Here is a 22,924-nt window from a genome sequence, read left to right on the forward strand (position 1 = left end):
TATATAGTACCTAACATCTGATTTGGACCAACTTTTTTCTAAAAATGAGTTAGAAATTAAGCGGGCCTCCCGAATGAAGGCACCGCCTTGTGGCGGACCTGGCGCCTGCAAGCTGACTTCGGTTGCCAGCTGGACGGTGTTTCCTCCTACACATTGGTGCAGCTGGCTTCTGGGTTAAGCGAGCAGTGTGTCAAGAAGCAGTGCAGTTTGGCAGGGTTGTGTTTCGGAGGACACGTGGCTCTTGACCTTCGCCTCTACCGAGTCCGTAGGGGAGTTGCAGCGATGGGACAAAACTGTAACTACGAGTTGGATACCATGAAATTGGGGAGAAAAGGGGGTGAAAGTATACTTTACTACAATTTTTATGAAGAATCTAAAGACATTTTCAAAAGCCCCCCCCCCACACACACACACATACACACACACCCCATGCCAATCCCATCCCGACAACAAGTATATAGTATCACTTCTCTGTGTCTGACAAGTACTAGCTGAGCTGCAGCTCAGAGCATTGATTTTTCATCCTATGTAATGTATTCTCAGTGAATTTGGTGACAGTTTCTTTCCCCTGTTTAGTGAAATTAGTCATTGAAGTTGTTTGGTTTATGTCCCATCCTACATCCTGATTTTGCCAGGTTCTGACCACTAGATGGTGCTGTTCCTGCTATTAGGTGATTATTTTCTAAATAATTTTTGTACCTAACATCCAATTTGGACCAAAACATTTTGTAAAAACGAGAAAGACATGAAATGACGAATCCAAAGAAATGATCTATAATTATTGAACATTATGTGAATCCTGTACATTTAAAATGGCAAATTTGTGTGCAATCAATAAACTAGAATTTAGCTATCTTGTCTGTTTCTAACTACAGAAATGTTTTCAGGACAATCTGAGATGGTGGGTCTCATGGCTTGCTGATATGACATGGAACGTCCCAGGATGTTTTGCTAAAGGAAATAGTCAAATGTTAGTGAACCGGGAGAGATGGGTTAGTATGGGGACAGCTGAGGGTTGTAAGTAAGATTAGAGAGTACTGTATATGTGAGTGACGATAGCTGTGAATAGCAGTAGAAGGTGTATTGTTGGCAGTTAAGGGTGGTAGGTTTGAAATAAAATAAAAATGGAGGGATTAGAAATTCTGCAAACCATTATTTTGATATAACCCCAAAACTATCTGCAATATTATACCTGTGATTCCCCGCAGGCAATGCAACCCCACTGAGTGACACTCAAAACTCTGTCATTTGTTGGGAATAGCCTGCTATTAGATGAAAGCCAGGCATCTCACTCACTCTTTCATTCACTCCGTTGAAGTGTAAGCTTCCACACTGGGGGGCCAAGTTGAGGTAGAGGCCTACTCCCCCGGAAACAGTCACTGCACTGAGGTAGGAATTTTAGCAGAAGATGAAATGACCTGATCATTTCATTGTATTTTGCTTATTGGTTTATTTTTACATTTTAAAGCTTTTTTTCTGTAGGTCGCTCTAGTAAGTCCTCTCGTATTCAACCTGATTGGCACTGTCCATTTATAGATCGGCAGTTCCACAGCTAATGCAGTTGGCTAATTTCCTTTCACAGATGCATTGAAGGAGGAGCTGGATGAGTATTTGAAGCGGCTGCACATTGTGCGCGTGGTACGTCAGCGCGAGAGAAAGGGCCTGATCACTGCTCGGCTGCTGGGAGCCTCTGTGGCCACTGGAGACATCCTCACCTTCCTCGATGCTCACTGTTAGTCCACACACACACACGCACACACACCATAGCAGTGACGTCAAAACAGCTGAGTCATCAGACTGGAACAACCAGAACAGCTCAGCCTTTTAGACGTTTGTTAATCCACCTACACACTAATACTCAGAATGCTAGCTATCTTCTTCTTCTATCTTCATATCTTCTGTTTTTGCGGTGGCTGCTTCCAGGTGGCCTGGTAAAATATCAAATGAGTGTTACATTTATTTGTTCAGCTCACAGGTGATTTAACTTGTGGTATTTTAGGTATATTCTCAAAGTGATTGCTTTTGTACCACAGGCTTCCATGTTCCTTGTCGATAAAGTGTTTCACATTTAAAATGCAATGCTATTTAGTGGTTGTATTGTTCGGCTGATGGTGAATGCGTATCCAATAGGTGAATGCTTCAATGGCTGGCTGGAGCCTCTACTGGCCAGGATAGCAGAGAACTACACTGCGGTAGTGAGTCCTGACATCACAACCATTGACCTCAACACCTTTGAGTTTATGAAGCCCTCGCCATACGGACAGAACCACAACCGTGGTAACTTTGACTGGGGCCTGTCCTTTGGCTGGGAGAGTCTACCGGACCATGAGAAACAACGGAGAAAGGATGAGACTTATCCTATCAAGTGAGAAGAACTATGTGAATGCCTACTTTCAGGCATGTCAAACACCTCTGTGTATTCCTTGATAGGTGGTTGTGAATGGTCTATTCCTCAGCTGAGTGTAAAAAAATAAAAAAGATCTGGACCCTCTATTCAGTAGATTTATTTTTCTTCACAGGACACCAACTTTCGCTGGGGGACTCTTCTCTATCTCCAAGGACTACTTCTATCTTATCGGAAGCTATGATGAGCAAATGGAAATCTGGGGAGGCGAGAATATCGAAATGTCTTTCAGAGTAAGAGAGGGATCACTTGCCTTTCTACATAGATAGATGGACAACAGCATGTGTTAGGGTGTCTTCAGTGCTATTGTAAGTGATTCATCCTGTTTTCATATTATGCAGCAATACCGGTTACAGTATAGTCATCATGCCAAGTATTTCTAACAGTGCTGGGTGTGTTACCTACGTCTGTCTGCCTGCCTGTCTGTAGGTGTGGCAGTGTGGGGGTCAGCTAGAAATAATCCCTTGCTCCATCGTGGGTCATGTGTTCCGCACCAAGAGTCCGCACACCTTCCCCAAGGGCACCCAGGTGATCGCACGCAACCAGGTGCGGCTGGCCGAGGTCTGGATGGATGACTACAAGGAAATCTTCTACCGACGCAACCAACAAGCTGCACAGCTGGCCAAAGACGTATGTGGTATTTTTGAGTGACATTGTTATATTTTTGTACATTTAAACTCAGATAGGCAGGCTGATAACCCCAGAAATAGGACAGGCGTTCTAAAACCATTAATTCATCCCCTACAGCAGGGATAGGTAACTCGCGTCTGGTCCCCCTTTTGAAGGCCCTCGTGTGTGTATTTTATTTATTTACAGTATACCAAATATTAAGAATGAATATTGATTTGCACCACCCCTGCTGTAGGAGTTGAGGTCAGGGCTCTGTGCAGTCCAGTCAACTTCTTCCACACTGATCTCGACAAACCATTTCTGTATGGACCTCGCTTGGTGCACAGGGGCATTGTCATGCTGAGACAGGAAAGGGCCTTCTCCAAACTGTTGCCACAAAGTTGAAAGCACAGAATTGTCTAGAATGTCATTGTAGGCTGTACTGTTAAGGGGCCTAGCCCGAACCATGAAAAACAGGCAGTTTGGAACTTGGTAGTGAGTGTTGCAACTGAGGACAAAAATGTATATGCACTTCTGCACTTGGCGGTCCCATTCTGTGAACTTGTGTGGCTTACCACTTCGCCGCTGAGCCGTTGTTGCTCTTAGACGTTTCCACTTCACAATAACAGCACTTAAAGTTGAACGGGGCAACTCTAGCAGAACAGAATTTGACATGCTGATATTTTGGAAAGGTGGCATCCTATGATTGTGCCACGTTGAAAATCACTGAGCTCTTAAGTAAGACTATTCTACTGCCAGTGTTTGTCTATGGAGATTGCATGTCTTTGTGCTTGATTTTATACACCTGTCAGCAACAGGTGTGGCTGAAATAGTCAAATCCACTCATTTGAAGGGGTGTCCACATACTTTTGTACATATAGTGTGTGTGTGTGTGTGTGTGTGTGTGTGTGTGTGTGTGTGTGTATGTATAAATGACTGAACAACTTACTGTTACGATTTAGAATAGTAGAACACACAAGATGCAATTTCGAAATTTGGTTGAGCATCAGCAGTTTTCATCTTGTGATATCAGTCTCTGATAGTCTGTCAATTAGTCCATGTCAACAAACATTTTGCAGATTGGAAGGTTAGTTTAGCGGACAGCTATCTAAACTTGTTTTCATGGTCGAATTACCGGCCAGGTGGCCCCCATTGATTTTGTTAGTCAGTCTCACTCAGATATCATATTATACACGGCTAACCTTTCTCTCCACCCCATGGGAGAATGTATAGAATTGCAGCAAACTTGCTTTAAAACTGCAACAGTTTCTCTACACCATGGCAAAATATGTAGAACTGCACGAAATCATTGACATTTTTATCCCGGTTTATATGTTTGTCGTGGGCCCCACCGCCATCAAAGTTGCCCACCCCTGCCCAACAGTAATGTTTTAACAGTAGCAGTTTGCTCTGGACACACTGATGTTCTCATTCTGACTGCAGATTAGTTATTATCCCACTTGTAAGGGAACATTATTATAAGCCTTCCTCCCCTCGGCAGCCTTCCTCCCCTCGGCAGCCTCCTGTGCCACACTCTGGGCCTAGGCTGCCTGTTGGTTACGTATAGTCTGGACAAAGTCTGAACAAGGTCACATATGCAAACACATTCTCCAGAAGGGAACATCAATTTTGATGTCCATTGTACAGTAAGTGCAATGGACATTGTATGAGATGTGAAATAAGAAGAATTGACTAATATCCTTTGTGACTGAGAGAAATCCATTTGAGGAAAACCTTCTGTGCTCAAGGCTATTAGTAGTTTATATTTGTTAACAGGCAGGATGTCTCTAATAGCTTCATGGAGCTGTTTACATCATCTGCGTCACTGTCTCTCTCAAATGCTCTCATTACTGAAAGCCTGTCTGGAGAAGATTTCTCAGTTCCTTGAAATACTCTGCGTTTGTGCTGTGTGTGAATCAATAACTGAGTAATGTTCTGTTCTGCACTCTTTTGAAACGTTGAACGGTGGGTTGATTCCATGAATGAATTTAAATGAAGCAAAGAGAGGGAAAAGGCAGACATTTCTGGACTAGAGGGTTCATCATTTGCAATGGTATTTCAGCTGAGTTGTCTTATGTACAGATTTAGGATCTTAATTTGAGACAGTTTGCTACAGCAGGGAAATAACGAAATTCAGAAGCCTTTTTAATACTCAAATACACTATAAGCATTGCAGGAAAGTTCTCCTGCAACGGGAGGATCAAATTAAGATTCTACATCTGTATGTGTACCAAATATTTTTGGTGCGTGCAAATGACTTGAAACGGGATTGGGTAGACTGAAACTCTGCCATACATGGTGCTGTCTTTCGAGCCGTCACCCATCAAGTCAATCAATCAATCAAACTTTATTTTTCACATGTGCCGAGTACAACAAGTGTAGACCTTAACGTGAAATGCTTACATACAAGCCCTTAACCAACGGTGCAGTTCAAGAAATTCAAGATAATATTTACCAAATAAACTAAAGTAAATATTTTTTAAAATAACAAATAAATGCATAAAAATTAAATATATAAAAAATACATAGTAACACAATTACATAACAATAACGATGATATTTGCAGGGGTACAGGTTATTTGAGGTAATTTTTACATGTACAGTTGAAGTCGGAAGGTTACATACACTTAGGTTGGAGTCATTAAAACTAGTTTTTCAACCACTCCACCATTTTTTTTGTTAACAAACTATAGTTTTGGCAAGTCAGTTAGGACGTCTACTGCGTGCATGACACAAGTAATTTTTCAAGCAATTGTTTACAGACAGATTATTTCACTTCTAATTAACTGTATCACAATCCCAGTGGGTCAGAAGTTTACATACACTAAGTTAACTGTGCCTTTAAACAGCTTGGAAAATGTCAGAACATGATGTCATGGCTTCTGATAGGCTAAATGGTTCATCCTTGGAAGCAATTTCCAAATGCCTGAAGGTACCACGTTCATCTGTGCAAGCAATAGCACGCAAGTATTAACACCATGGGACCAAATTTGATAAGCGGTCTTATGGCTTGGAGGTAGAAGCTGTTAAGGAGCTTTTGGTCCTAGACTTATCGCTCCGGTACCACTTGCCATGCGGTAGCAGAAAGGACAGTCTATGACGTGGGTGACTGGAGTCTATGACAATTTTATGGCTTTCCTCTGACGCCGCCTATTATATAGGTCATGGATGGCAGGAAGCTTGGCCCGGTGATGTACTGGGCCGTACGCACTACCCTCTGTAGTGCCTTGCGCTCTGATGCCGAGCAGTTGCCAAACCAGGCGGTGATGCAACCGGTCAGGATGCTCTTGATGGCACAGCTGTAGAACGTTTTGAGGATCTGGGGACCCATGCCACATATTTTCAGTCTCCTGATGGGGAAAGGTTTTGTCATGCCTTCTTCACGACTGTTTTGGTGTGTTTGGACCATGATAGTTCTTTGGTGATGTGGACACTAAGGAACTTAACCCTTGACCCGCTCCCCTACAGCCCCGTTGATGTTAATGGGGGCCTGTTTGGCCTACCTTTTCCTGTAGTCCACGATCAGCTCTTTTGTCTTGCTCACATTGAGGAAGAGGTTGTTGTCCTGGCACCAATCTGCCAGGTCTCTGACCTCCTCCCTGTAGGCTGTCTCATCGTTGTCGGTGATCAGGCCTACCACTGTTGTGTCGTCAGCAAACTTCATGATGGTGTTGGAGTCATGTTTGGCCATGCAGTTGTAGGTGAACAGGGAGTACAGGAGGGGACTAAGTACACACCCCTGAGGGGCCCCAGTGTTGAGGATCAGTGTGGCAGACGTGTTGTTATCTACCCTTACCACCTTTGGGTCGCCCGTCAGGAAGTCCAGGAGCCAGTGGCAGAGGGAGATGTTTATTCCCAGGGTCCTTAGCTTAGTGAAGACCTTTGTGTGCACTATGGTGTTGAAAGCTGAGCTGTAGGCAATGAACAGCATTCTCACATGGGTGTTCCTTTTGTCTAGGTGGGAAAGGGCAGTGTGGAGTGCGATTGAGATTGTGTTATCTGTGGATCTGTTGGGGTGGTATGCTAATTGGAGTGAGTCTAGGGTGCCTGGGAGGATGCTGTTATGAGCCATGACCAGCCTTTAAAAGCACTTCATGGCTACCAACGTGAGTTCTACGGGGAGGTAATCATTTAGGCAGGTTACCTTTCCTACCTTGGGCACAGGGACTATGGTGGCCTGCTTGAAACATGTTGCTATTACAGACTCAGTCAGGGAGAGGTTGAAAATGTCAGTGAAGACACTTGCCAGTTGGTCCATGCATGCCCTGAGTACACGACCTGGTAATCCATCTGGCCCTGCAGCTTTGTGAATATTCACCTGTTTAAAGGTTATCACACAGTCATCCAGAACAGCTGGTGCTTTCGGGCTTCAGTGTTGCTTGCCTCAAAGCGAGCATAAAAGGCATTTAGCTCATCTGGTAGGCTCGCTTCGCTGGGGAGCTCGTTGCTGGGTTTCCCTCTATAGTCCGTAATAATAGTTTTCAAGCCCTGCCACACCCGATGAGCGTCAGATCCGGTGTAGTAGGATTCAATCTTAATCCTGTATTGACACTTTGCTTGTTTGATTGTTCATCTGAGGGCATAGCGGGACTTCTTATAAGCGTCCGGATTAGTGTCCCGCTCCTTGAAAGCGGCAGCTCTAGCCTTTAGCTCGATGCGGATGTTGCCTGTATTCCATGGCTTCTGGTTGGTATATGTACGTACGGTCACTGGGGGATCGACGTCATCGACGCACCCGATGACTGCGGTGGTATACTCCTCAATGCCATTGGATGAATCCCGGAACATATTCCAGTCTGTGCTACTAAAACGGTCCTGTAGCATCCGCGTCATCTGACCACTTCCGTAATTGGCGAGTCACTGGTACTTCCTGTTTTAGCTTGTAAGCAGGAATCAGGAGGATAGAATTATGGTCAGGTTTTCCAAATGTAGGGCGGGGGAGAGCTTTGTATGCATCTCTTTGTGTGGAGTAAAGGTGGTATAGAGTTTTTTTTTTTTTTTTTTTTTTTTTTTTTTTTTCTCCTCTGGTGGCACTTGACAATTTTGTAAAACTGATTTAAGTTTGCATGCATTACAGTCCCCGGCCACTAGGAGCGCCACTTCTGGATGAGCATTTTCTTGTTTGCTTATGACCTTACAGAGTTGGTTGAGTGCGGCCTTAGTGCCAGCATCGGTCTGGTGGTAAGTAGACGGCTACAAATAATATAGATGAGAACTCTCTTGGTAGATAGTGTGGTCTACAGCTTATCATAAGGTACTCTACTTCATGCGAGCAATACCTCGATACTTCTTTAATATTAGACATTGCGCACCAACTATTATTGGCAAAAAGACCCTCCCCTAGCTTCTCTGTTCTGCCGGTGCATTGAAAATCCTGCCAGCTCTATATTATCCGTGTCATCATTATTACAGTTCCTAATGTCCTGTTGGTAGGATAATCGTAATCATAGGTCATCAATTTTATTTTCCAATGATTGCATGTTAGCGAAGTAGGATGGATGGCAGTGGGAGTTTACTCTCTCGCCTACGGATTCTCAGAAGGCAGCCCGATCTGCGTCCTTTTTTCCTCCGTCTTTTCTTCACGCAAATGATGGGGATCTGGGCCTGTTCCCTGGAGAGCAGTATATCCTTCTCGTCAGACTGGTTAAAGGAAAAAGTTTCTTCCAGTTTGTGGTGAGTAGCAATTCTGATGTCCAGAAATTATTTTCGGTCATAAGAGACGGTAGCAGCAACATTTGTATACAGAATAAGTTTTAGAAAGAAGTTACAAACAACGCAAATCAAACTAAATAGCACAATTGGTTAGGAGCATGTAAGACCTCAGCCATCCTCTTCGGCGCCATCTTCAACCACGGAGCTCCAGCGTTAGACGGGCTGTGGGGAAGTGGTAATGAAGGCTTCCCTCCGAGTTCAAAGCCTGGACAGTGTGAGTAATTAAGAAAGTTCCCCCCCCCCCTTTAATGGCTGCTGCCTGGAATTGTTTCCACAGAGGGCCTTCGGAGACGTCGCGCAGCGTGTGGACCTCCGGGAGCGGCTGCAGTGCAAGAGCTTCTCCTGGTATTTGAAGAACGTGTATCCAGAGGTCTTCATGCCCGATCTCAACCCACTCCACTTTGGCTCGGTAAGCCCCCACGTCATTATCCCCTCTCCTAGGCTCTTTCCTGACCACAGAGAGATACAGTATGTCTGGCCACAGTGGGTTTCCATTTAGCAGCTCCAGAGGGCTCTGAGGAGGGCTCCAGGCCAGGGGAATGAGCATCTTCGCACCACTTAAGGTAGACGCATGTTTGAACCGCTTGTGTGGCTCACTGAAATCCCTTTCCTTGTGCCTCCAGGTGAAGAATGTAGGTAAAGACTCGTGTCTGGATGCAGGGGAGAACAACGAGGGAGGGAAGCGGCTGATCTTGTATCCATGCCACGGACTCGGAGGAAACCAGGTCAGAGGGAAGGGAATACAGTGACTGGGTTCAGTCATGAAGGAATTAAGAACTTTGTCTGTCACTTTCAAAATCAAGAGGATGACTCATCGTGCTCTTTGTGATCCCTCAGTATTTTGAGTACTCGACCCATCACGAGATCCGGCACAATATTCAGAAGGAGCTGTGTTTGCATGGGACAGAGGCAGACGTGAAGCTGGAAGACTGCCAGTATAAAGGCCGCATCACATTTGTAGGAGCAGAACAGAAGTGGGAGTTAAGGGAGGTGAGACCAAAGACCCACATCTCTACTCTAATGGGCTCAGTCAAGATTTCTACTTGAAGTCCTGAGGTTCATCCTTTTGACTGTGAAGTAATACCAAATTGTTGGGGATGTTGATGCCTGCTTCTCTTTCATTGTCTTCACCATAGACGTGGATGTTAGTTATTTCCTACTGAGGATGTTGGTGACTAATCTGTTTCTTCTCTCTGCGTAGAACCAGTTATTCTTCATCCCGGGATGGAATCTGTGTCTGAGTGCCCGTCATGAGCACCCCTCCTTGGTTGCCTGTAACCCCTCAGACAGATACCAACTGTGGCTCTTTGTCTGAGGACATGACACATGGACCTCGGCACTAGTGATGACGTGTGCCTGGGCATTCTAGGACCTTTTAGAACAAGTAGCAATTGGCGTGCATTTTTAAACATATTATCAAATTGAATGTGTATTTATTTTTAAATGTAGAAGAACTGCTGCTGGAAAGTTGGGGATTTTGAGGAGAATATGCAACCTCGGGAAGGAAGCGTTCAAACTGATACTGAAGACTTAAAAAGGAATACACTTTTTTATTTTTATCACAGTTCGGGTTAAGGGATTATTTTTCTTCTGCCATTCAAGACAACCGCTGCTTGTGGATTGACGGCACTACCTGGGACTGAAATTAGTGACTTTGGATGGGTACTTAATGAAGAGATTTCCACTTGTCTTTGTCTCTTCTGTTTCTGTCTTACTCCAGAGGGAAATCGACGTTCCATTTGATTGTATTTAATTACAAAGGCTTGTTCTTTATTGCCTACACTGAATAATTTATTAATGCAGTAGATATGTGAAAACCAACAACAAAATGGAGTCTCAAACAATGCAATAGTGAACGTGCCTTTTGCATGAACAGAATAACTAAGATTGTATGCACCAAAGACTCGTCAAGGGTTACTTTTGTATTAAAAGAAATGTTTGTATTATAGGTTATTCAATATCTACCACTACTGCCTCTTTTTGTTATGCAAAGTAATTATATCAGGAAGGTACTAGACATGCATTCTCCCTTACCACCGCTATAGGGTCTGATTCCCCTCTCACCCAGCTGGTTTTCCTCACAAGACGATTGAGGATCAGAGGCACTGTCCATACAGTGCCTCTGGTTATCTTATGTATATACTGTACTTTATGAACAGCTAATTATGATTTAAATGTAAATTCTCCAAAGTTGCATTTTAACCAATGGGCTTGAGTTGTGTGCTACTGTTATATTTGGCATCCCAAATTCATAATGATCTGGTATTTGCAAGATGAGTCATCTTTTCTTTTGCTTTTCCGTATTGCTTTGACGGGGCGTTCAGAGGTGTTTTTAATCATAAGTATGTTTACCTTTCTGGGACAGGCTTTAGTAACGTAACATTTTCAAACACAATTCCAGTCACAGAGGTGGTATTTGAAACAATCTGTTGTGTACAGTTTGACTGCACCCCCCCAAAAAATGTAACTTTATATCTCTACAAGAATAGCTGGATTTTTCTTGGGGCCCCAGCCCCCAGGTACTTTAAGCAAAGTAAACTGTTTTAGATGTCAGGGAATAATGTAAGGTTGACACATCTTAACAAGAGGTACTTTTGGATAGTTTAGTTCTTTGTAATGTCTTTTTCTATGCTTGACAACGCATTTAGAAAAATATTTTTCTTTAGAATAAAATGCATTTACATGTTTTTGTATAATGTTCATGGGGATTGCAAATGTTTTTTAATATGTAGGCTAAAATGGGATCTGAAGAAAGGGAAACATTTTAAGCTTTGTTTACAACATGGAACTATGATTGTAGTTTTGATTCAAGTCTGAGTTCCCAGTATCCCACAGTATCCTTGTTTGATCCAAGGATGTGGGATAGATTTGTATAAACTGTTTGTGTCAGTGTTAACTGACAATGGAATGTTAGAATTTTGTTGAATTTAGGGATATGCCTGGTCCTAGAACCGAATGCCCTCGTGACTGACTCTTCTATTTGGATACTTGAGGTTTTTCATTTCTTATGTTCAACAGGAGAGGGCGCTGTGCACAAAATAATTCATCCTTGACGCATCCCTGTCCATAATTTTTACTGGGCCTTCAGTTATTGCAGGTGCACTCTTTCTCTAAACACACATATTTTTTTTACAGAAAGAGTTCAAGCTAAAATCATTAAACATATGAAGAAAAGTAACACATGGTTTCATTTTATTTCCAAGCGATGTATTGTTAAAAAGCAGAAACACAACAAAAACAAAACATTTTGGCTTTATCTAACGTTAAGAAACCAAAACACATATTGAAACATTTATACCATTTTGGGCAAAAAAGATTGTTTCACAGAAGCAAACATGATAGTAACCAACATAATGAAATCAGGCATGTGGAGCTGTACAATTCACAACCATCATAAAACAAGTGAAATTTAAGACCAAAACATGTTTTTATTCAATACAGACTGTTCAGTTTACCACAAATACACATTTAAATATCATTCATAATAAGCACTGAAAATCATACACACAGCAGAATGACTCAACTGGATAAAATGTCACTGTATGTTGCCTTCTCTTAAATGCTTTGGCACTGATACTAAGTCATACTAATACAGTGGCACTGATTCCCTGACAGCTGGATACACTTGACTTTGCCACTGAGGTGGTAACATTATTACTCACCTCAGTGAGGAGTCAGGAGCAGAAACTTAAATCAAGTAGTAATCACATACAGGAGTGTAATGAGCATGTTGGATGACTACTCCCACTTTAGGCTTCGAATAGGACAAGGATACATGCAGGGGTTCCCACTCTTTTTTTATGGTGAGGGAATGTTGGTATTTAATTGTAAAGGCTGTTTGGAGTCACTGCTGTCCCTAACATTTCAGAACAGTTAAAGCAATACATATCTGGAGAATTTAGTTCAATGGCCTTTTACTTGTAAGTTATTTGAAGGTGGTCACAGTTATTTACAGATTTTTGGCTAATTATACTTTCCTACCAATCACCCGTGCTGATCAGTAATTTCTTAACTCGGTGCTGATATGAATCATTGGTGTGATTTAACCTTTGATTGTCCAACCTCAAATGTTTTTTTATTTTTTATATATATATATATATTTTTTTTTTACAGTAACTGAGATCTGCATTTCATGCGCAACACTGATGTGGCTCTCAAGACTATGACGTGTAGTGATCGTTTGAGCTGTCGTAAAACACTTCCACGTGTAAGTTTCATTTTGCATTTCCTGTTACCATTGCACCGTTCAATAATTGCGTCACACAATGTTTGTGCAGACACAAACATCAATCTCTTCATGTATTTACGGTCAGTCGTCATACGGGAATGGAATGTGGAGCTAAATATGTCCTTGAAATCATTCCCCTGTCCAACTCAGCAATATAGTGTCCTCAGTTAAAAGAGTTACATATTTTATATTGACATGTATTTGAAATGAGGCCCCCATAAAATAGTAGTTATCGATTGGATAGTTGTATATGATCTTTGAGAAATGAAGGTCAAAGTGCCGCATTAGGATATCACCTTCACAAAAGTGCAAACAGCTGTGAATCATTTAGACTTCAATGTCACCCATGAAATAATGCTCTTAGCGTTACAATTCCAAATAAATAACTAAACGTTGTAGTCCGTTTCAAGCTTTTCCAAACAATGTAAAAGATCACAGGCGACAACACAATAAAGGTTTGTACAGTACATTAATACAGATTTTATAAACCCAAATTGAACATGGTCAATTTCTCATAAATGCCATTTGAAAGACCCAAAATAACATGCATTTATAAGTATACACGTACTTCAGAACCAATAAATAAACTGGGGACAATTCATTTTTTGCACATTTGACATATAGACATAGAAAAGTTCCATTCACAATATATCCTTAAAACTTTACCTTTAAAATGACAAGATACATTGCACGGGCATACAGCTTTCAGTTTTTGTTGACTGATTCCATCTCGCAGTTTAGAATACTAGAAATCAAAGGTTTCATTAGAAATGTTTCTCATCATGGAACCTGTAGCTAAATAATGTCAATCTAATGTATGGTCTTGTAAATGACTTGGTAAGTTGAGCTCCCATTAAAACGCCATATTCTCCATAAATAACACTTGGTCAGCCTTGTTCATTAAGAAAAGACAACATGAAGCCTACACAGACAGGTGAGTTAGGCCCACTAAACTGGTGCGACCTGGGGGAGATTCTCTGCTAATGCAGGGATCTTTGTGCTGACTGCTAAAGAAGGCCCTTCAGACAGACCATTTACGCTAGAGACTTCCTTTGGCTGCTCTGCCACAAAACACTTCTTATTGTTCAGGTAGTTGTTGTGGAACTCCATCTGGCTGAGGCCCCCAGGCTGCTCAGGGAATGTTCCTTTAGATGGGACCATGTTGTTCTCCAGGTCAGGTGTGCAGCAGCCCATGGCTGTGGTTGCTGCTGTGCCATTGGTCAGGGTGAAGTGCTGATTGGCGTACTGTTCCTCAGCCTGGCGGGGGTAATCTGTGTACTGCTCTGCAATGTCCACGGCCATGTTAAATGGTCCTTGTGGCACGGCACCGTTAGTAGTGCTTACTGTGTGTGGGAATGATAAGACCTCTCCATAGGGTTCACTGGGTTGGCTGGCTGTCCCGTTGGCTGAGGCAACAGCACTGGGGGTCTCCAACTGATAATAATCTGCCGGGGTGCTGAATAAATAAGAGTTTCCATTCATGTGGTCGTCAATGTGGTTGTCGTGTGGCGGAGTGGCATCAGAGTAACACAACACAGAGGACAGGGGGGCAACCTCCGTGTTGGCGACAGGCGGCTTGCTGACTCCAATCTCAAAGTCCTCCGACGTGTCCTCCTCATCGCCATCCTCTTCCTCAGAGTCACTGTTCGCCAAGCTCTGAGTGCTGGAGTCAGACAGTCCACTGCATAAACTGCTGCTGTCCTCTTCGTCCTCGTCATCTTCCTCATTCTCCTCATCATCCTCATCTTCGTCTTCATCATCCAGAGGCTCGTCCATGTCGTCAGCAGTCTGGAGGTGCATGATGGCAGACTGTTGGACTGTTGGGTCTGACAGAGAGTATTGGGTCTGGACCAGCGGGTTGCCATAGCCGTTGCTTTCGCCATGGTAACCGTTGGCAGGGGAGGCCTGCTGCTGCTCGCGGCTCTTCTCCAGCTCTAGCTTCATGATGGTGTGCAGGAAGTGGGTCCGCACGCGGATGGGGTTAAACTCCACCCGGCCGGCCGCGTTGCTACAGCCCTCCTTGGTACAGCCACAGGGAAAAGACATGCGGTCCACCTGTAGATTGGACCACCTTGGGTTATATGACCATATATTCTGCAGTTTGCATGTAATAGATTAATGAATGTAATACTTTGGCAATATCAGATAAGCTACTGTAAATGTTACAGTACTTTTTCAATGATACAGTACTTTCATCTACAACTTCTAAAATATTTGATCGCTTAATCACCCTTCTATTGAAATTAATTTGCCTGAAGACTAGGGGCCGCATAGAAGGCTTAATTCCAGAGCGGATAGAGTGGCACATCTGTGTCAATATGAGAGCGTGTACAGTATGGTCAGACTACCCAGGGATTTACCTGGCACTTGATTCCTGCTACGCTGCATGCACAGGTCTCTGGGTCACAGAACACTCTGCAGTCGCAGCCACAGTCCTCCCTGGACACCCGGATGGCCCGCAGCTCGTGCTTCTCCTCCACGTCAATCTTCTTCACCCCCGAGGTCCGCAGCAGAGCCCGGCGCTTCTTAGTGGTGAGGGGCTGTAGAAAGAAGTACTCGTCCACCTCTGTGTTTTCCAGATCAATGTCATCGTCAGAGATGTCCTCTGCCATGAGCGTGTTAGCCTCCTCCGACTCCACTGTACCGTTCTTAGTCAGCTGAAAACAAACGAGAAGGGATCAAATTTAGTCCGGTTTGAACCAGCTGAAACCAGTGACATGCTGCTTCTCAGAAGAATACACAGAGTGAGCAGTTGGAAACATATAACATTCTATATTTATAAAAGGACACAATTTGTCATAACTGTATTTATAAACTGGATGGTTCGAGCCCTGAATGCTGATTGGCTGACAGCCGTGGGTTATCAGACCATATGCCACGGGTATGACAAAACCATTTTTTACTCTTGTAATTTTGTTGGTAACCAGTTTATAATAGAAATAAGGCACCACGGGGGGGTTGTGGTATACGGCCAATATACCACAGCTTAGCGCTGTATCCAGGCACTCCACGTTGCATCATGCTTAAGAACAGCACTAAGCCATGGTATATTGGCCATATATCAAACCCCCTCGGGCCTTATTGCTTAAGTATTTCTTTATTTTATTTAACCTTTATTTAACTAGGCAAGTCAGTTAAGGACAAATTCTTATTTGCAATGACGGCCTACATTGGCCAAACCCGGACGACGCTGGGCCAATTGTGCGCCGCCTCATGCGACTCCCAATCACGGCCGGTTGTGATACAACCTGGATTCGAACCAATACCTTGAGTTTCATGGAGTTGAGTTTCTCCTCCTTCAGATGGTCTCGGAGCATGTCTCTGTGGATTCTCTCTTGCTCCAGGGCAAACTCTCCCAGGGAGTACTGCCTGACACCGCTGTGTCTGTTGGACATGCCCAGAGTACTGCCCCCCTGACTGGGCACACTGGTGAAGCCCTGGCGCCGGCTGAAGTAGTACACCGTCACATTGTCAAAATGTACCCTCCTTGTTCTCACACGCTTCTCCCTCTTCAGTATAGAATCAGCTACAGAGTCAAAAGACGAGGGGAGAAGATGGTGAAAGGAAGCTGGTGATAGCCCACTTCTTCATACATATAAATAATAGGGAAAGCAGGGTTGTTGGTTCATACATGGATGAAAGATTAACCAGTTCTATGTGGTGGTAAGAATAGCCCATTTTAAAATCAAGAAAGAGAATGTGAAATCGCCAGTATGAGAAAAAGCTAGATTAACCACCTTGACAGCATACATGCACACTGTTTCGAGAGAAAGCACTTATTTAAAATCGGAATCATGTACATAGGAAAGAGTTCTATGTTGTTGCTCACCATGTGCTCTCAGTGGTGTACAGTATGTGTGTAGCCATACTATAACAAGATAAAACGCTAGTCTGCTTGCTTACGATTTGCAGGATTTGAATGCCTGCTTTTATTTGACTTTTAATGAACCTCGGGAGTCCTCTTGCTAACACTCAGACAACTCAACCCAGCTTAGTAGAGCAGTGTTTCATCATCCCAACTCTGCCAATTGGCATGTCAGTACTACGTGTGGCTTTTTAAAGGACCGTTCTATGAGAGGGAGGGAAGGAGGGAAGGAGGAAAAAGAAAGCAAAGACAGAGAGCATAAATAATCCCCCTCCTGGCTCAGATCTGGAGTGGTTGAGCACAGCTTTCCCAGCGCTCACTTGATGTCAGAAAAACAGGACAAATGGGAACCATCTGGTTCCAGCAGCACTCCACCCTGTGCCATAAGGACAATGCATTCATTACAGGCATGGCAGCGCCAGTCTGGCCTTGTTGATGGGAATTTCGCTTTATTCCCCCCCCCCCCACTTTGTTTAGGGTATCCATGTGGTTTTACTGAATGAGAAAGCAATTTCATGCAGAGGTCATTTTCAAGCTTGCAATATGTAAGAGAGTTCGATATCTCTGTATTTCTTCCTATTTCTTGTTCGGCCATCTTCTAGTGACTTGTGATATTAGGGTTGCTATGACCATGTAGTTCTAACAATAAATCTGTGAGAACACATAGAAGCCCTTCGTCAAAGACCTCCCGATTCAGATTCAGAAATTCCAAGGCTTTGTTTTGCTCCTCTAAAAGCAATCCCACAAGGAGAGGGGCTGGACTATTTCCCCAACACTAACGCAGCCCGAGACGGAGTTGTACTGTATTCTCCAGGCAACAATGCTACTGTACATCTCAGCACCACGCCTGACACAGTGTGACACCTCTTTAGTGAGGAGAAGCTCTGGGAGCCGTGTGCTCTGCTGCATGAACTGCTCTCTGATTCCCTTGGCTTAAAGCAACATCCTCCTGGTTGCCTTTATCTGCAGCAGCTGACCCAGAAGGCTCAGGAGTCTGGGGAAACAGCACCCTTGTCCCTGATCCCCTCGCCCCCCATCCCCACCCCCAAACACGTGCGCACGTATGGACCTACACAAACACAAGCGCATACGCGCACACCAGAGGAGGCTGGTGGGAGGCGCTAAAGGAGGAGGGGCTCATTGTAATGGCTGGAATGGAATAAATGTTTGATATCGTTACATTTATTCCCTTTTCAGCCATTACAATGAGCCCGTCCTCCTATAGCTCCTCCTACCAGCGTCCTCTGGCACACACGCACATGTAAACACAACACAGGGAGGAGCCCTGTCACTTACACCCACAATAAACCAGGGTAAGGTTACTGTATCCGTCTTTCCCCAACACACAACATAGATCTGTCACCTGAGGAACCAACCACTGACAATCCACACATTTTCCCCCAGGCTGACTACCAATAACATCATATCTGCTCATAGAAAAAAACAGGCCATCTAAAACACAGGTCTTCTTTTTTTATTTATTTATCAGTGGCACCATCAGAGGTGCCTGCCAAACTGACTGAAGCCTTTCCGATGACAGGCTTACTCAACTCATAGCTTCTCAGAGCCTGCCAGACACACTACAACGCTAGAGACTAGAGAGCATCAGCTCATTCATCAGGCTGTACTGTGCTGTGCCTGCTGACGCAACACCTAATGAGAGACTGTTGTGCTGCTGCGGAGCTGCATTCATTCCCCTTTATTACAGCCCAGCTACACCAGCCCAGCACAGTCTATCCAGCCGTCCTCATGGCTACTCAGCTGTCCACACAGACACCAGCCCAGCACAGTCCATCCAGCCGTCCTCATGGCTACTCAGCTGTACACACAGACACCAGCCCAGCACAGTCTATCCAGCCGTCCTCATGGCTACTCAGCTGTCCACACAGACACCAGCCCAGCACAGTCCATCCAGCCGTCCTCATGGCTACTCAGCTGTCCACACAGACACCAGCCCAGCACAGTCCATCCAGCCGTCCTCATGGCTACTCAGCTGTCCACACAGACACCAGCACAGTCCATCCAGCCGTCCTCATGGCTACTCAGCTGTCAACACAGACACCAGCACAGTCCATCCAGCCGTCCTCATGGCTACTCAGCTGTCCACACAGACACCAGCTTAGCACAGTCCATCCAGCCGTCCTCATGGCTACTCAGCTGTCCACACAGACACCAGCTCAGCACAGTCCATCCAGCCGTCCTCATGGCTACTCAGCTGTCCACACAGACACCAGCTCAGCACAGTCCATCCAGCCGTCCTCATGGCTACTCAGCTGTCCACACAGACACCAGCTCAGCACAGTCTATCCAGCCGTCCTCATGGCTACTCAGCTGTCCACACAGACACCAGCTCAGCACAGTCCATCCAGCCGTCCTCATGGCTACTCAGCTGTCCACACAGACACCAGCTCAGCACAGTCTATCCAGCCGTCCTCATGGCTACTCAGCTGTCCACACAGACACCAGCTCAGCTCAGCACAATGCCATGGATTGCATCTCTTCTCCTCTTTTAAAGCACATCCATTGATGCAGCTTTTTGAATTTCCTCTTCAACCGAGTTATCTGAATGACATTTCTAACCGAGGGTTGTAATTGTGCTTCAGCAAGTCATCACAATGACGTGTTATTGTCATGCTGTTTCCTAATACACTCAACGTCCATTTTAGAAGCAACAATTACGATACAGAAGTATAATCTGAATGACACATGCTTCATTCAAAAAGTCTCTTTCACTAAACTACAATATGAATAATGCATGTAGCTTTTTGTCTGTTCGTGTCAGACTGTATCAGTGTTGAGTATATGTATAGCGGGAGAGAGCAGTGTGTGTGTGTGTGTGTGTGTGTGTGTGTGTGCGCTCACGGGTGAAGGGGCCCGAGGCGGAAGGGTTGACACTGTCACTGCTGTCTCCGCTCTCGCTGCAGGAGACCTCGTCATCAGACTCCTGCAAGGAGGAGCACGGCGAGGAGGACGCCTCCACCTCGTCAAACTTCCTCTTAAGTATACCGCTCATGGCCCTCCTCTCCGTCTCCACCGCTGCACCTGCAACAGCCAGCACAAGGAAGGGTACACATTATTTAATGCCCAGCTTAGGCCCCGCCGGCCTCCACAGTCCTCCTCAACACAGTCAATTAGCAGTGAGCCACAGAACACAACAACCCCTCTTGCTACCCAGCCCCCCCCCCCCCCCCCCTCCCCCTGCCGTCACTACCTACCCGATGGTCCCCAGGCAATTGATCACCTTGACACAAAGGAGCTCGGGATGCGAGGCGAAGGATGCTAATTGTATGACGTGTCTACCTTGTTCACTCTGCTGTCTTTGATTGAGCGACGACAGAAAAGGGACACTGGGGTGAGATTTTGCTTACTTTGCCCTGCATTCATGATGGTATTTCTAAAAACACTGCCTGAATATTTTTTTATCACAAAAGAACAACATGGAGCAAAAATTAAATGAGACGTTTCCGCCCAAAGCAGGATTGTAATATCTGCCCACAGCAGCATATTCAAACTAAAAACATAATGTGACTGTACTTAATTGCTGTTGCACCTCAAAAACACAATGCATGCATCCAGCCGGCTACTGATTGAAAATATCCCTTGGCTTCAAAATTAATTAATTTCCATCTTATGGGAAATTTAAAAAAGCCCGACTACGGCTTTACTTATTCTGGGATAGGCAGTGAATTTAAATATGCCTGAATGTGTGTGCATGCACACGTGAATGTGTGCGCGTGTGGCCGTGCGTGCGCATGTGTGTGCATAAGTAAAATAGTGATTTTGTAAAATGTGTAATGTTGCACATTCAGTGCTCCCTAGGGGGGTTCCAATCTGGGGCATGACTGAAGATAGTTTATAGTGGTTAGGAGGATATTATGACTGACATGGTTATACCCTCTATAGAAGAAAGAACGTGAAAATGTTCAAATGGACCGGGGGGAGCACCCAGAGGGATGTGAAATGCTGCTGAAATCAGAGTGTTTAATAGCTCCCAGGTTCATAGAAACTGAGGACAGGCCCTGGCTGCATCTCAAATTGCACCCTATTCCCTATATAGCACACTACTTTTGACCAGGGCTCTGGTCAACAGTAATGCACTACGGTGCCTTCAGAAAGTATTCATACCCCTTGACTTATTCCACATTTGGCTGTGTTACAGTCTGAATTCAAAATGGGTGAAATAATACAGTTTTCCCCCCTCATCCATCTACACACAATACCCCATAATGACAAAGTGAAAATATTTTTTAAGAAATGTTTGCAAATATATTGAAAATAAAAGACAGAAATATAAAAAAATAAAAAAAATAAAAAAGTATTGAGTATCAATACACGTTAGAATCACCTTTGACAGCGAACTGCATCAGTGAGTTTTTCTGGGTAAGTCTGTAAGACCTTGGCACAACTGGATTGTACAATATATGCACATGATTATTTTGAAAATTCTGCAATCTCTGTCAAGTTGGTTGTTGATCATTGCTAGACACCCATTTTCAAGTATTGCCATAGATTTTCAAGCCAATTTAAACCAAAACTGTAGGCCACTCAGGAACATTCAATGCCATCTTGGAAAGCAACTCCAGTATTATATTTGTCCTGGTGTTTGGGGTTATGGTCCTTCTGAAAGGTGAACTTGTCTCCCAGTGTCTGGTGGAAAGTAGACTGAACCAGGTTTTCCTCTAGGATTTTGCATGTGCTTAGCTCTATTCCATTTATTTTAATCCTAAAGAAATGTCCTAGTCCTCAGTGATGTGTGATACTCAGTGATGTGTTGTGTTGGATTTGCACCAAACATAACGCTTTGTATTCAGGATATTTCTTTGCAACATTTTTTGCAGTTTTACTTTAGTAAACAGGATGCATGTTTTGGAATATTTTTTCTGTAAAGGCTTCCTTCTTTTAATTTAGATTAGTATTGTCATGTAACTACAATGTTGTTGATACATCCTCAGTTTTCTCCTATCACACCATTAAACTCTAACTGTTTTAAAGTCACCATTGACCTCATGGTGAAATCCCTGAGCGGTTTCCTTCCTCTCCAGCAACTGAGTTAGGAAAGACACCTGTATATTTGCAGTGACTGAGTCTATTGAAACACAATGCAAAGTGTAATTAATAACTTCACCATGCTCAAAGGGATATTCAATGTCAACTTTTAAAATGTTTACCCATCTACCAATAGGTGCCCTACTTTGGCATTGGAAAACCTCCCTGGTCTTTGTGGTTGAATCTGTTTTTGAAATTTACTACTCGACTGACGGACCTTAAAGATAATTGTATGTGTAGGGTACAGAGATGGGGTAGTCATTAAAAAAAATCATGATAAACCCTATATTTGCAGAGTGATTCCATGAAACTTATGTGACATGTTAAGCAAATATTTACTCCTGAACTTATTTAGGCTTGACATAACAAAAGGAGTTGAATACTTATTGACTCAAGACATTTCAGCTTTTCATTTTTTTTAATCAATTTGTTTAAAATTTTTTTATCTAAAAACATAATTCCACTTTGACATTATGGGGTATTGTGTGTAGGCCAGTGACACAGCATTTATATTGAATCCATTTTAAGTTCAGCCAGTAACACAACAAAATGTGGAAAAAAGTGTGAATACTTTCTGAAGGCACTGTATATAGGGAATAGGTTGCCATTAGGAATAGAGTGCCATTTGGGATGCACACCTTGCCGAGTCACTCATCCTCCCCAAAGCCACTACAGAGGCCAGTGGAGAACAGCCACCAGTGACAGCCATTAAACTCTGCCTGATGGTGTAATTAAACAAATCAAAACAAGACCTGGGTCATCAGTCAACTGCACAAATACTACTGTAAGTGCCAAATTAGGCTACTGTAATAAGTGTTGAATTGTAACTATCAAACAATGGGTTGTTGGAACTGGCTGCCTTTCCTCACAAATCATTCTCCATAGTTCCATCAACATGTCTTCAGCCAGCCATTGCTTATATCAGTAATCAAGTTGCAATTATTTTTGATGCATTTGGTCTAATATGTCCCTAAACACAGTTGATGTAGTGTATGTGACAACAACAGTCTGGCTTTTGGTTCTCTTACTACATGATGTGGGATGCCATCTTCTAAAACAC

At 43.8% G+C, this 22,924-nt stretch overlaps 2 protein-coding genes across 5 annotated transcripts in view; one reads left to right on the forward strand and one right to left on the reverse strand.

The window, feature by feature from the left end:
• Positions 1-11,704, forward strand: part of LOC110520076 (UDP-N-acetyl-alpha-D-galactosamine:polypeptide N-acetylgalactosaminyltransferase 3 (GalNAc-T3)) — a 15,189-nt gene extending 3,485 nt beyond the window's left edge. The window contains exons 4-11 of the mRNA XM_036974360.1: positions 1,583-1,732; positions 2,131-2,365; positions 2,520-2,637; positions 2,834-3,034; positions 9,003-9,134; positions 9,349-9,450; positions 9,563-9,715; positions 9,927-11,704. Coding sequence (XP_036830255.1) covers positions 1,583-1,732; positions 2,131-2,365; positions 2,520-2,637; positions 2,834-3,034; positions 9,003-9,134; positions 9,349-9,450; positions 9,563-9,715; positions 9,927-10,040 — 1,205 coding nt within the window. The 3' untranslated portion in view covers positions 10,041-11,704. The remainder of the gene's footprint in view (positions 1-1,582; positions 1,733-2,130; positions 2,366-2,519; positions 2,638-2,833; positions 3,035-9,002; positions 9,135-9,348; positions 9,451-9,562; positions 9,716-9,926) is intronic.
• A 196-nt stretch (positions 11,705-11,900) lies between these two features.
• Positions 11,901-22,924, reverse strand: part of LOC110520077 (cysteine/serine-rich nuclear protein 3) — a 32,326-nt gene continuing 21,302 nt past the window's right edge. For all 4 annotated transcript variants that reach the window (XM_036974356.1, XM_036974357.1, XM_036974358.1 and 1 more), the window contains 4 exons: positions 19,681-19,860; positions 16,220-16,479; positions 15,314-15,610; positions 11,901-15,008 (listed from right to left, as the gene is read on the reverse strand). In XM_036974356.1, coding sequence (XP_036830251.1) covers positions 13,902-15,008; positions 15,314-15,610; positions 16,220-16,479; positions 19,681-19,860 — 1,844 coding nt within the window. In that variant the 3' untranslated portion in view covers positions 11,901-13,901. The remainder of the gene's footprint in view (positions 15,009-15,313; positions 15,611-16,219; positions 16,480-19,680; positions 19,861-22,924) is intronic.

This window comes from Oncorhynchus mykiss, chromosome 3 (assembly GCF_013265735.2).
Source record: "Oncorhynchus mykiss isolate Arlee chromosome 3, USDA_OmykA_1.1, whole genome shotgun sequence".
Classification (NCBI taxonomy): Eukaryota; Metazoa; Chordata; class Actinopteri; order Salmoniformes; family Salmonidae; genus Oncorhynchus; species Oncorhynchus mykiss.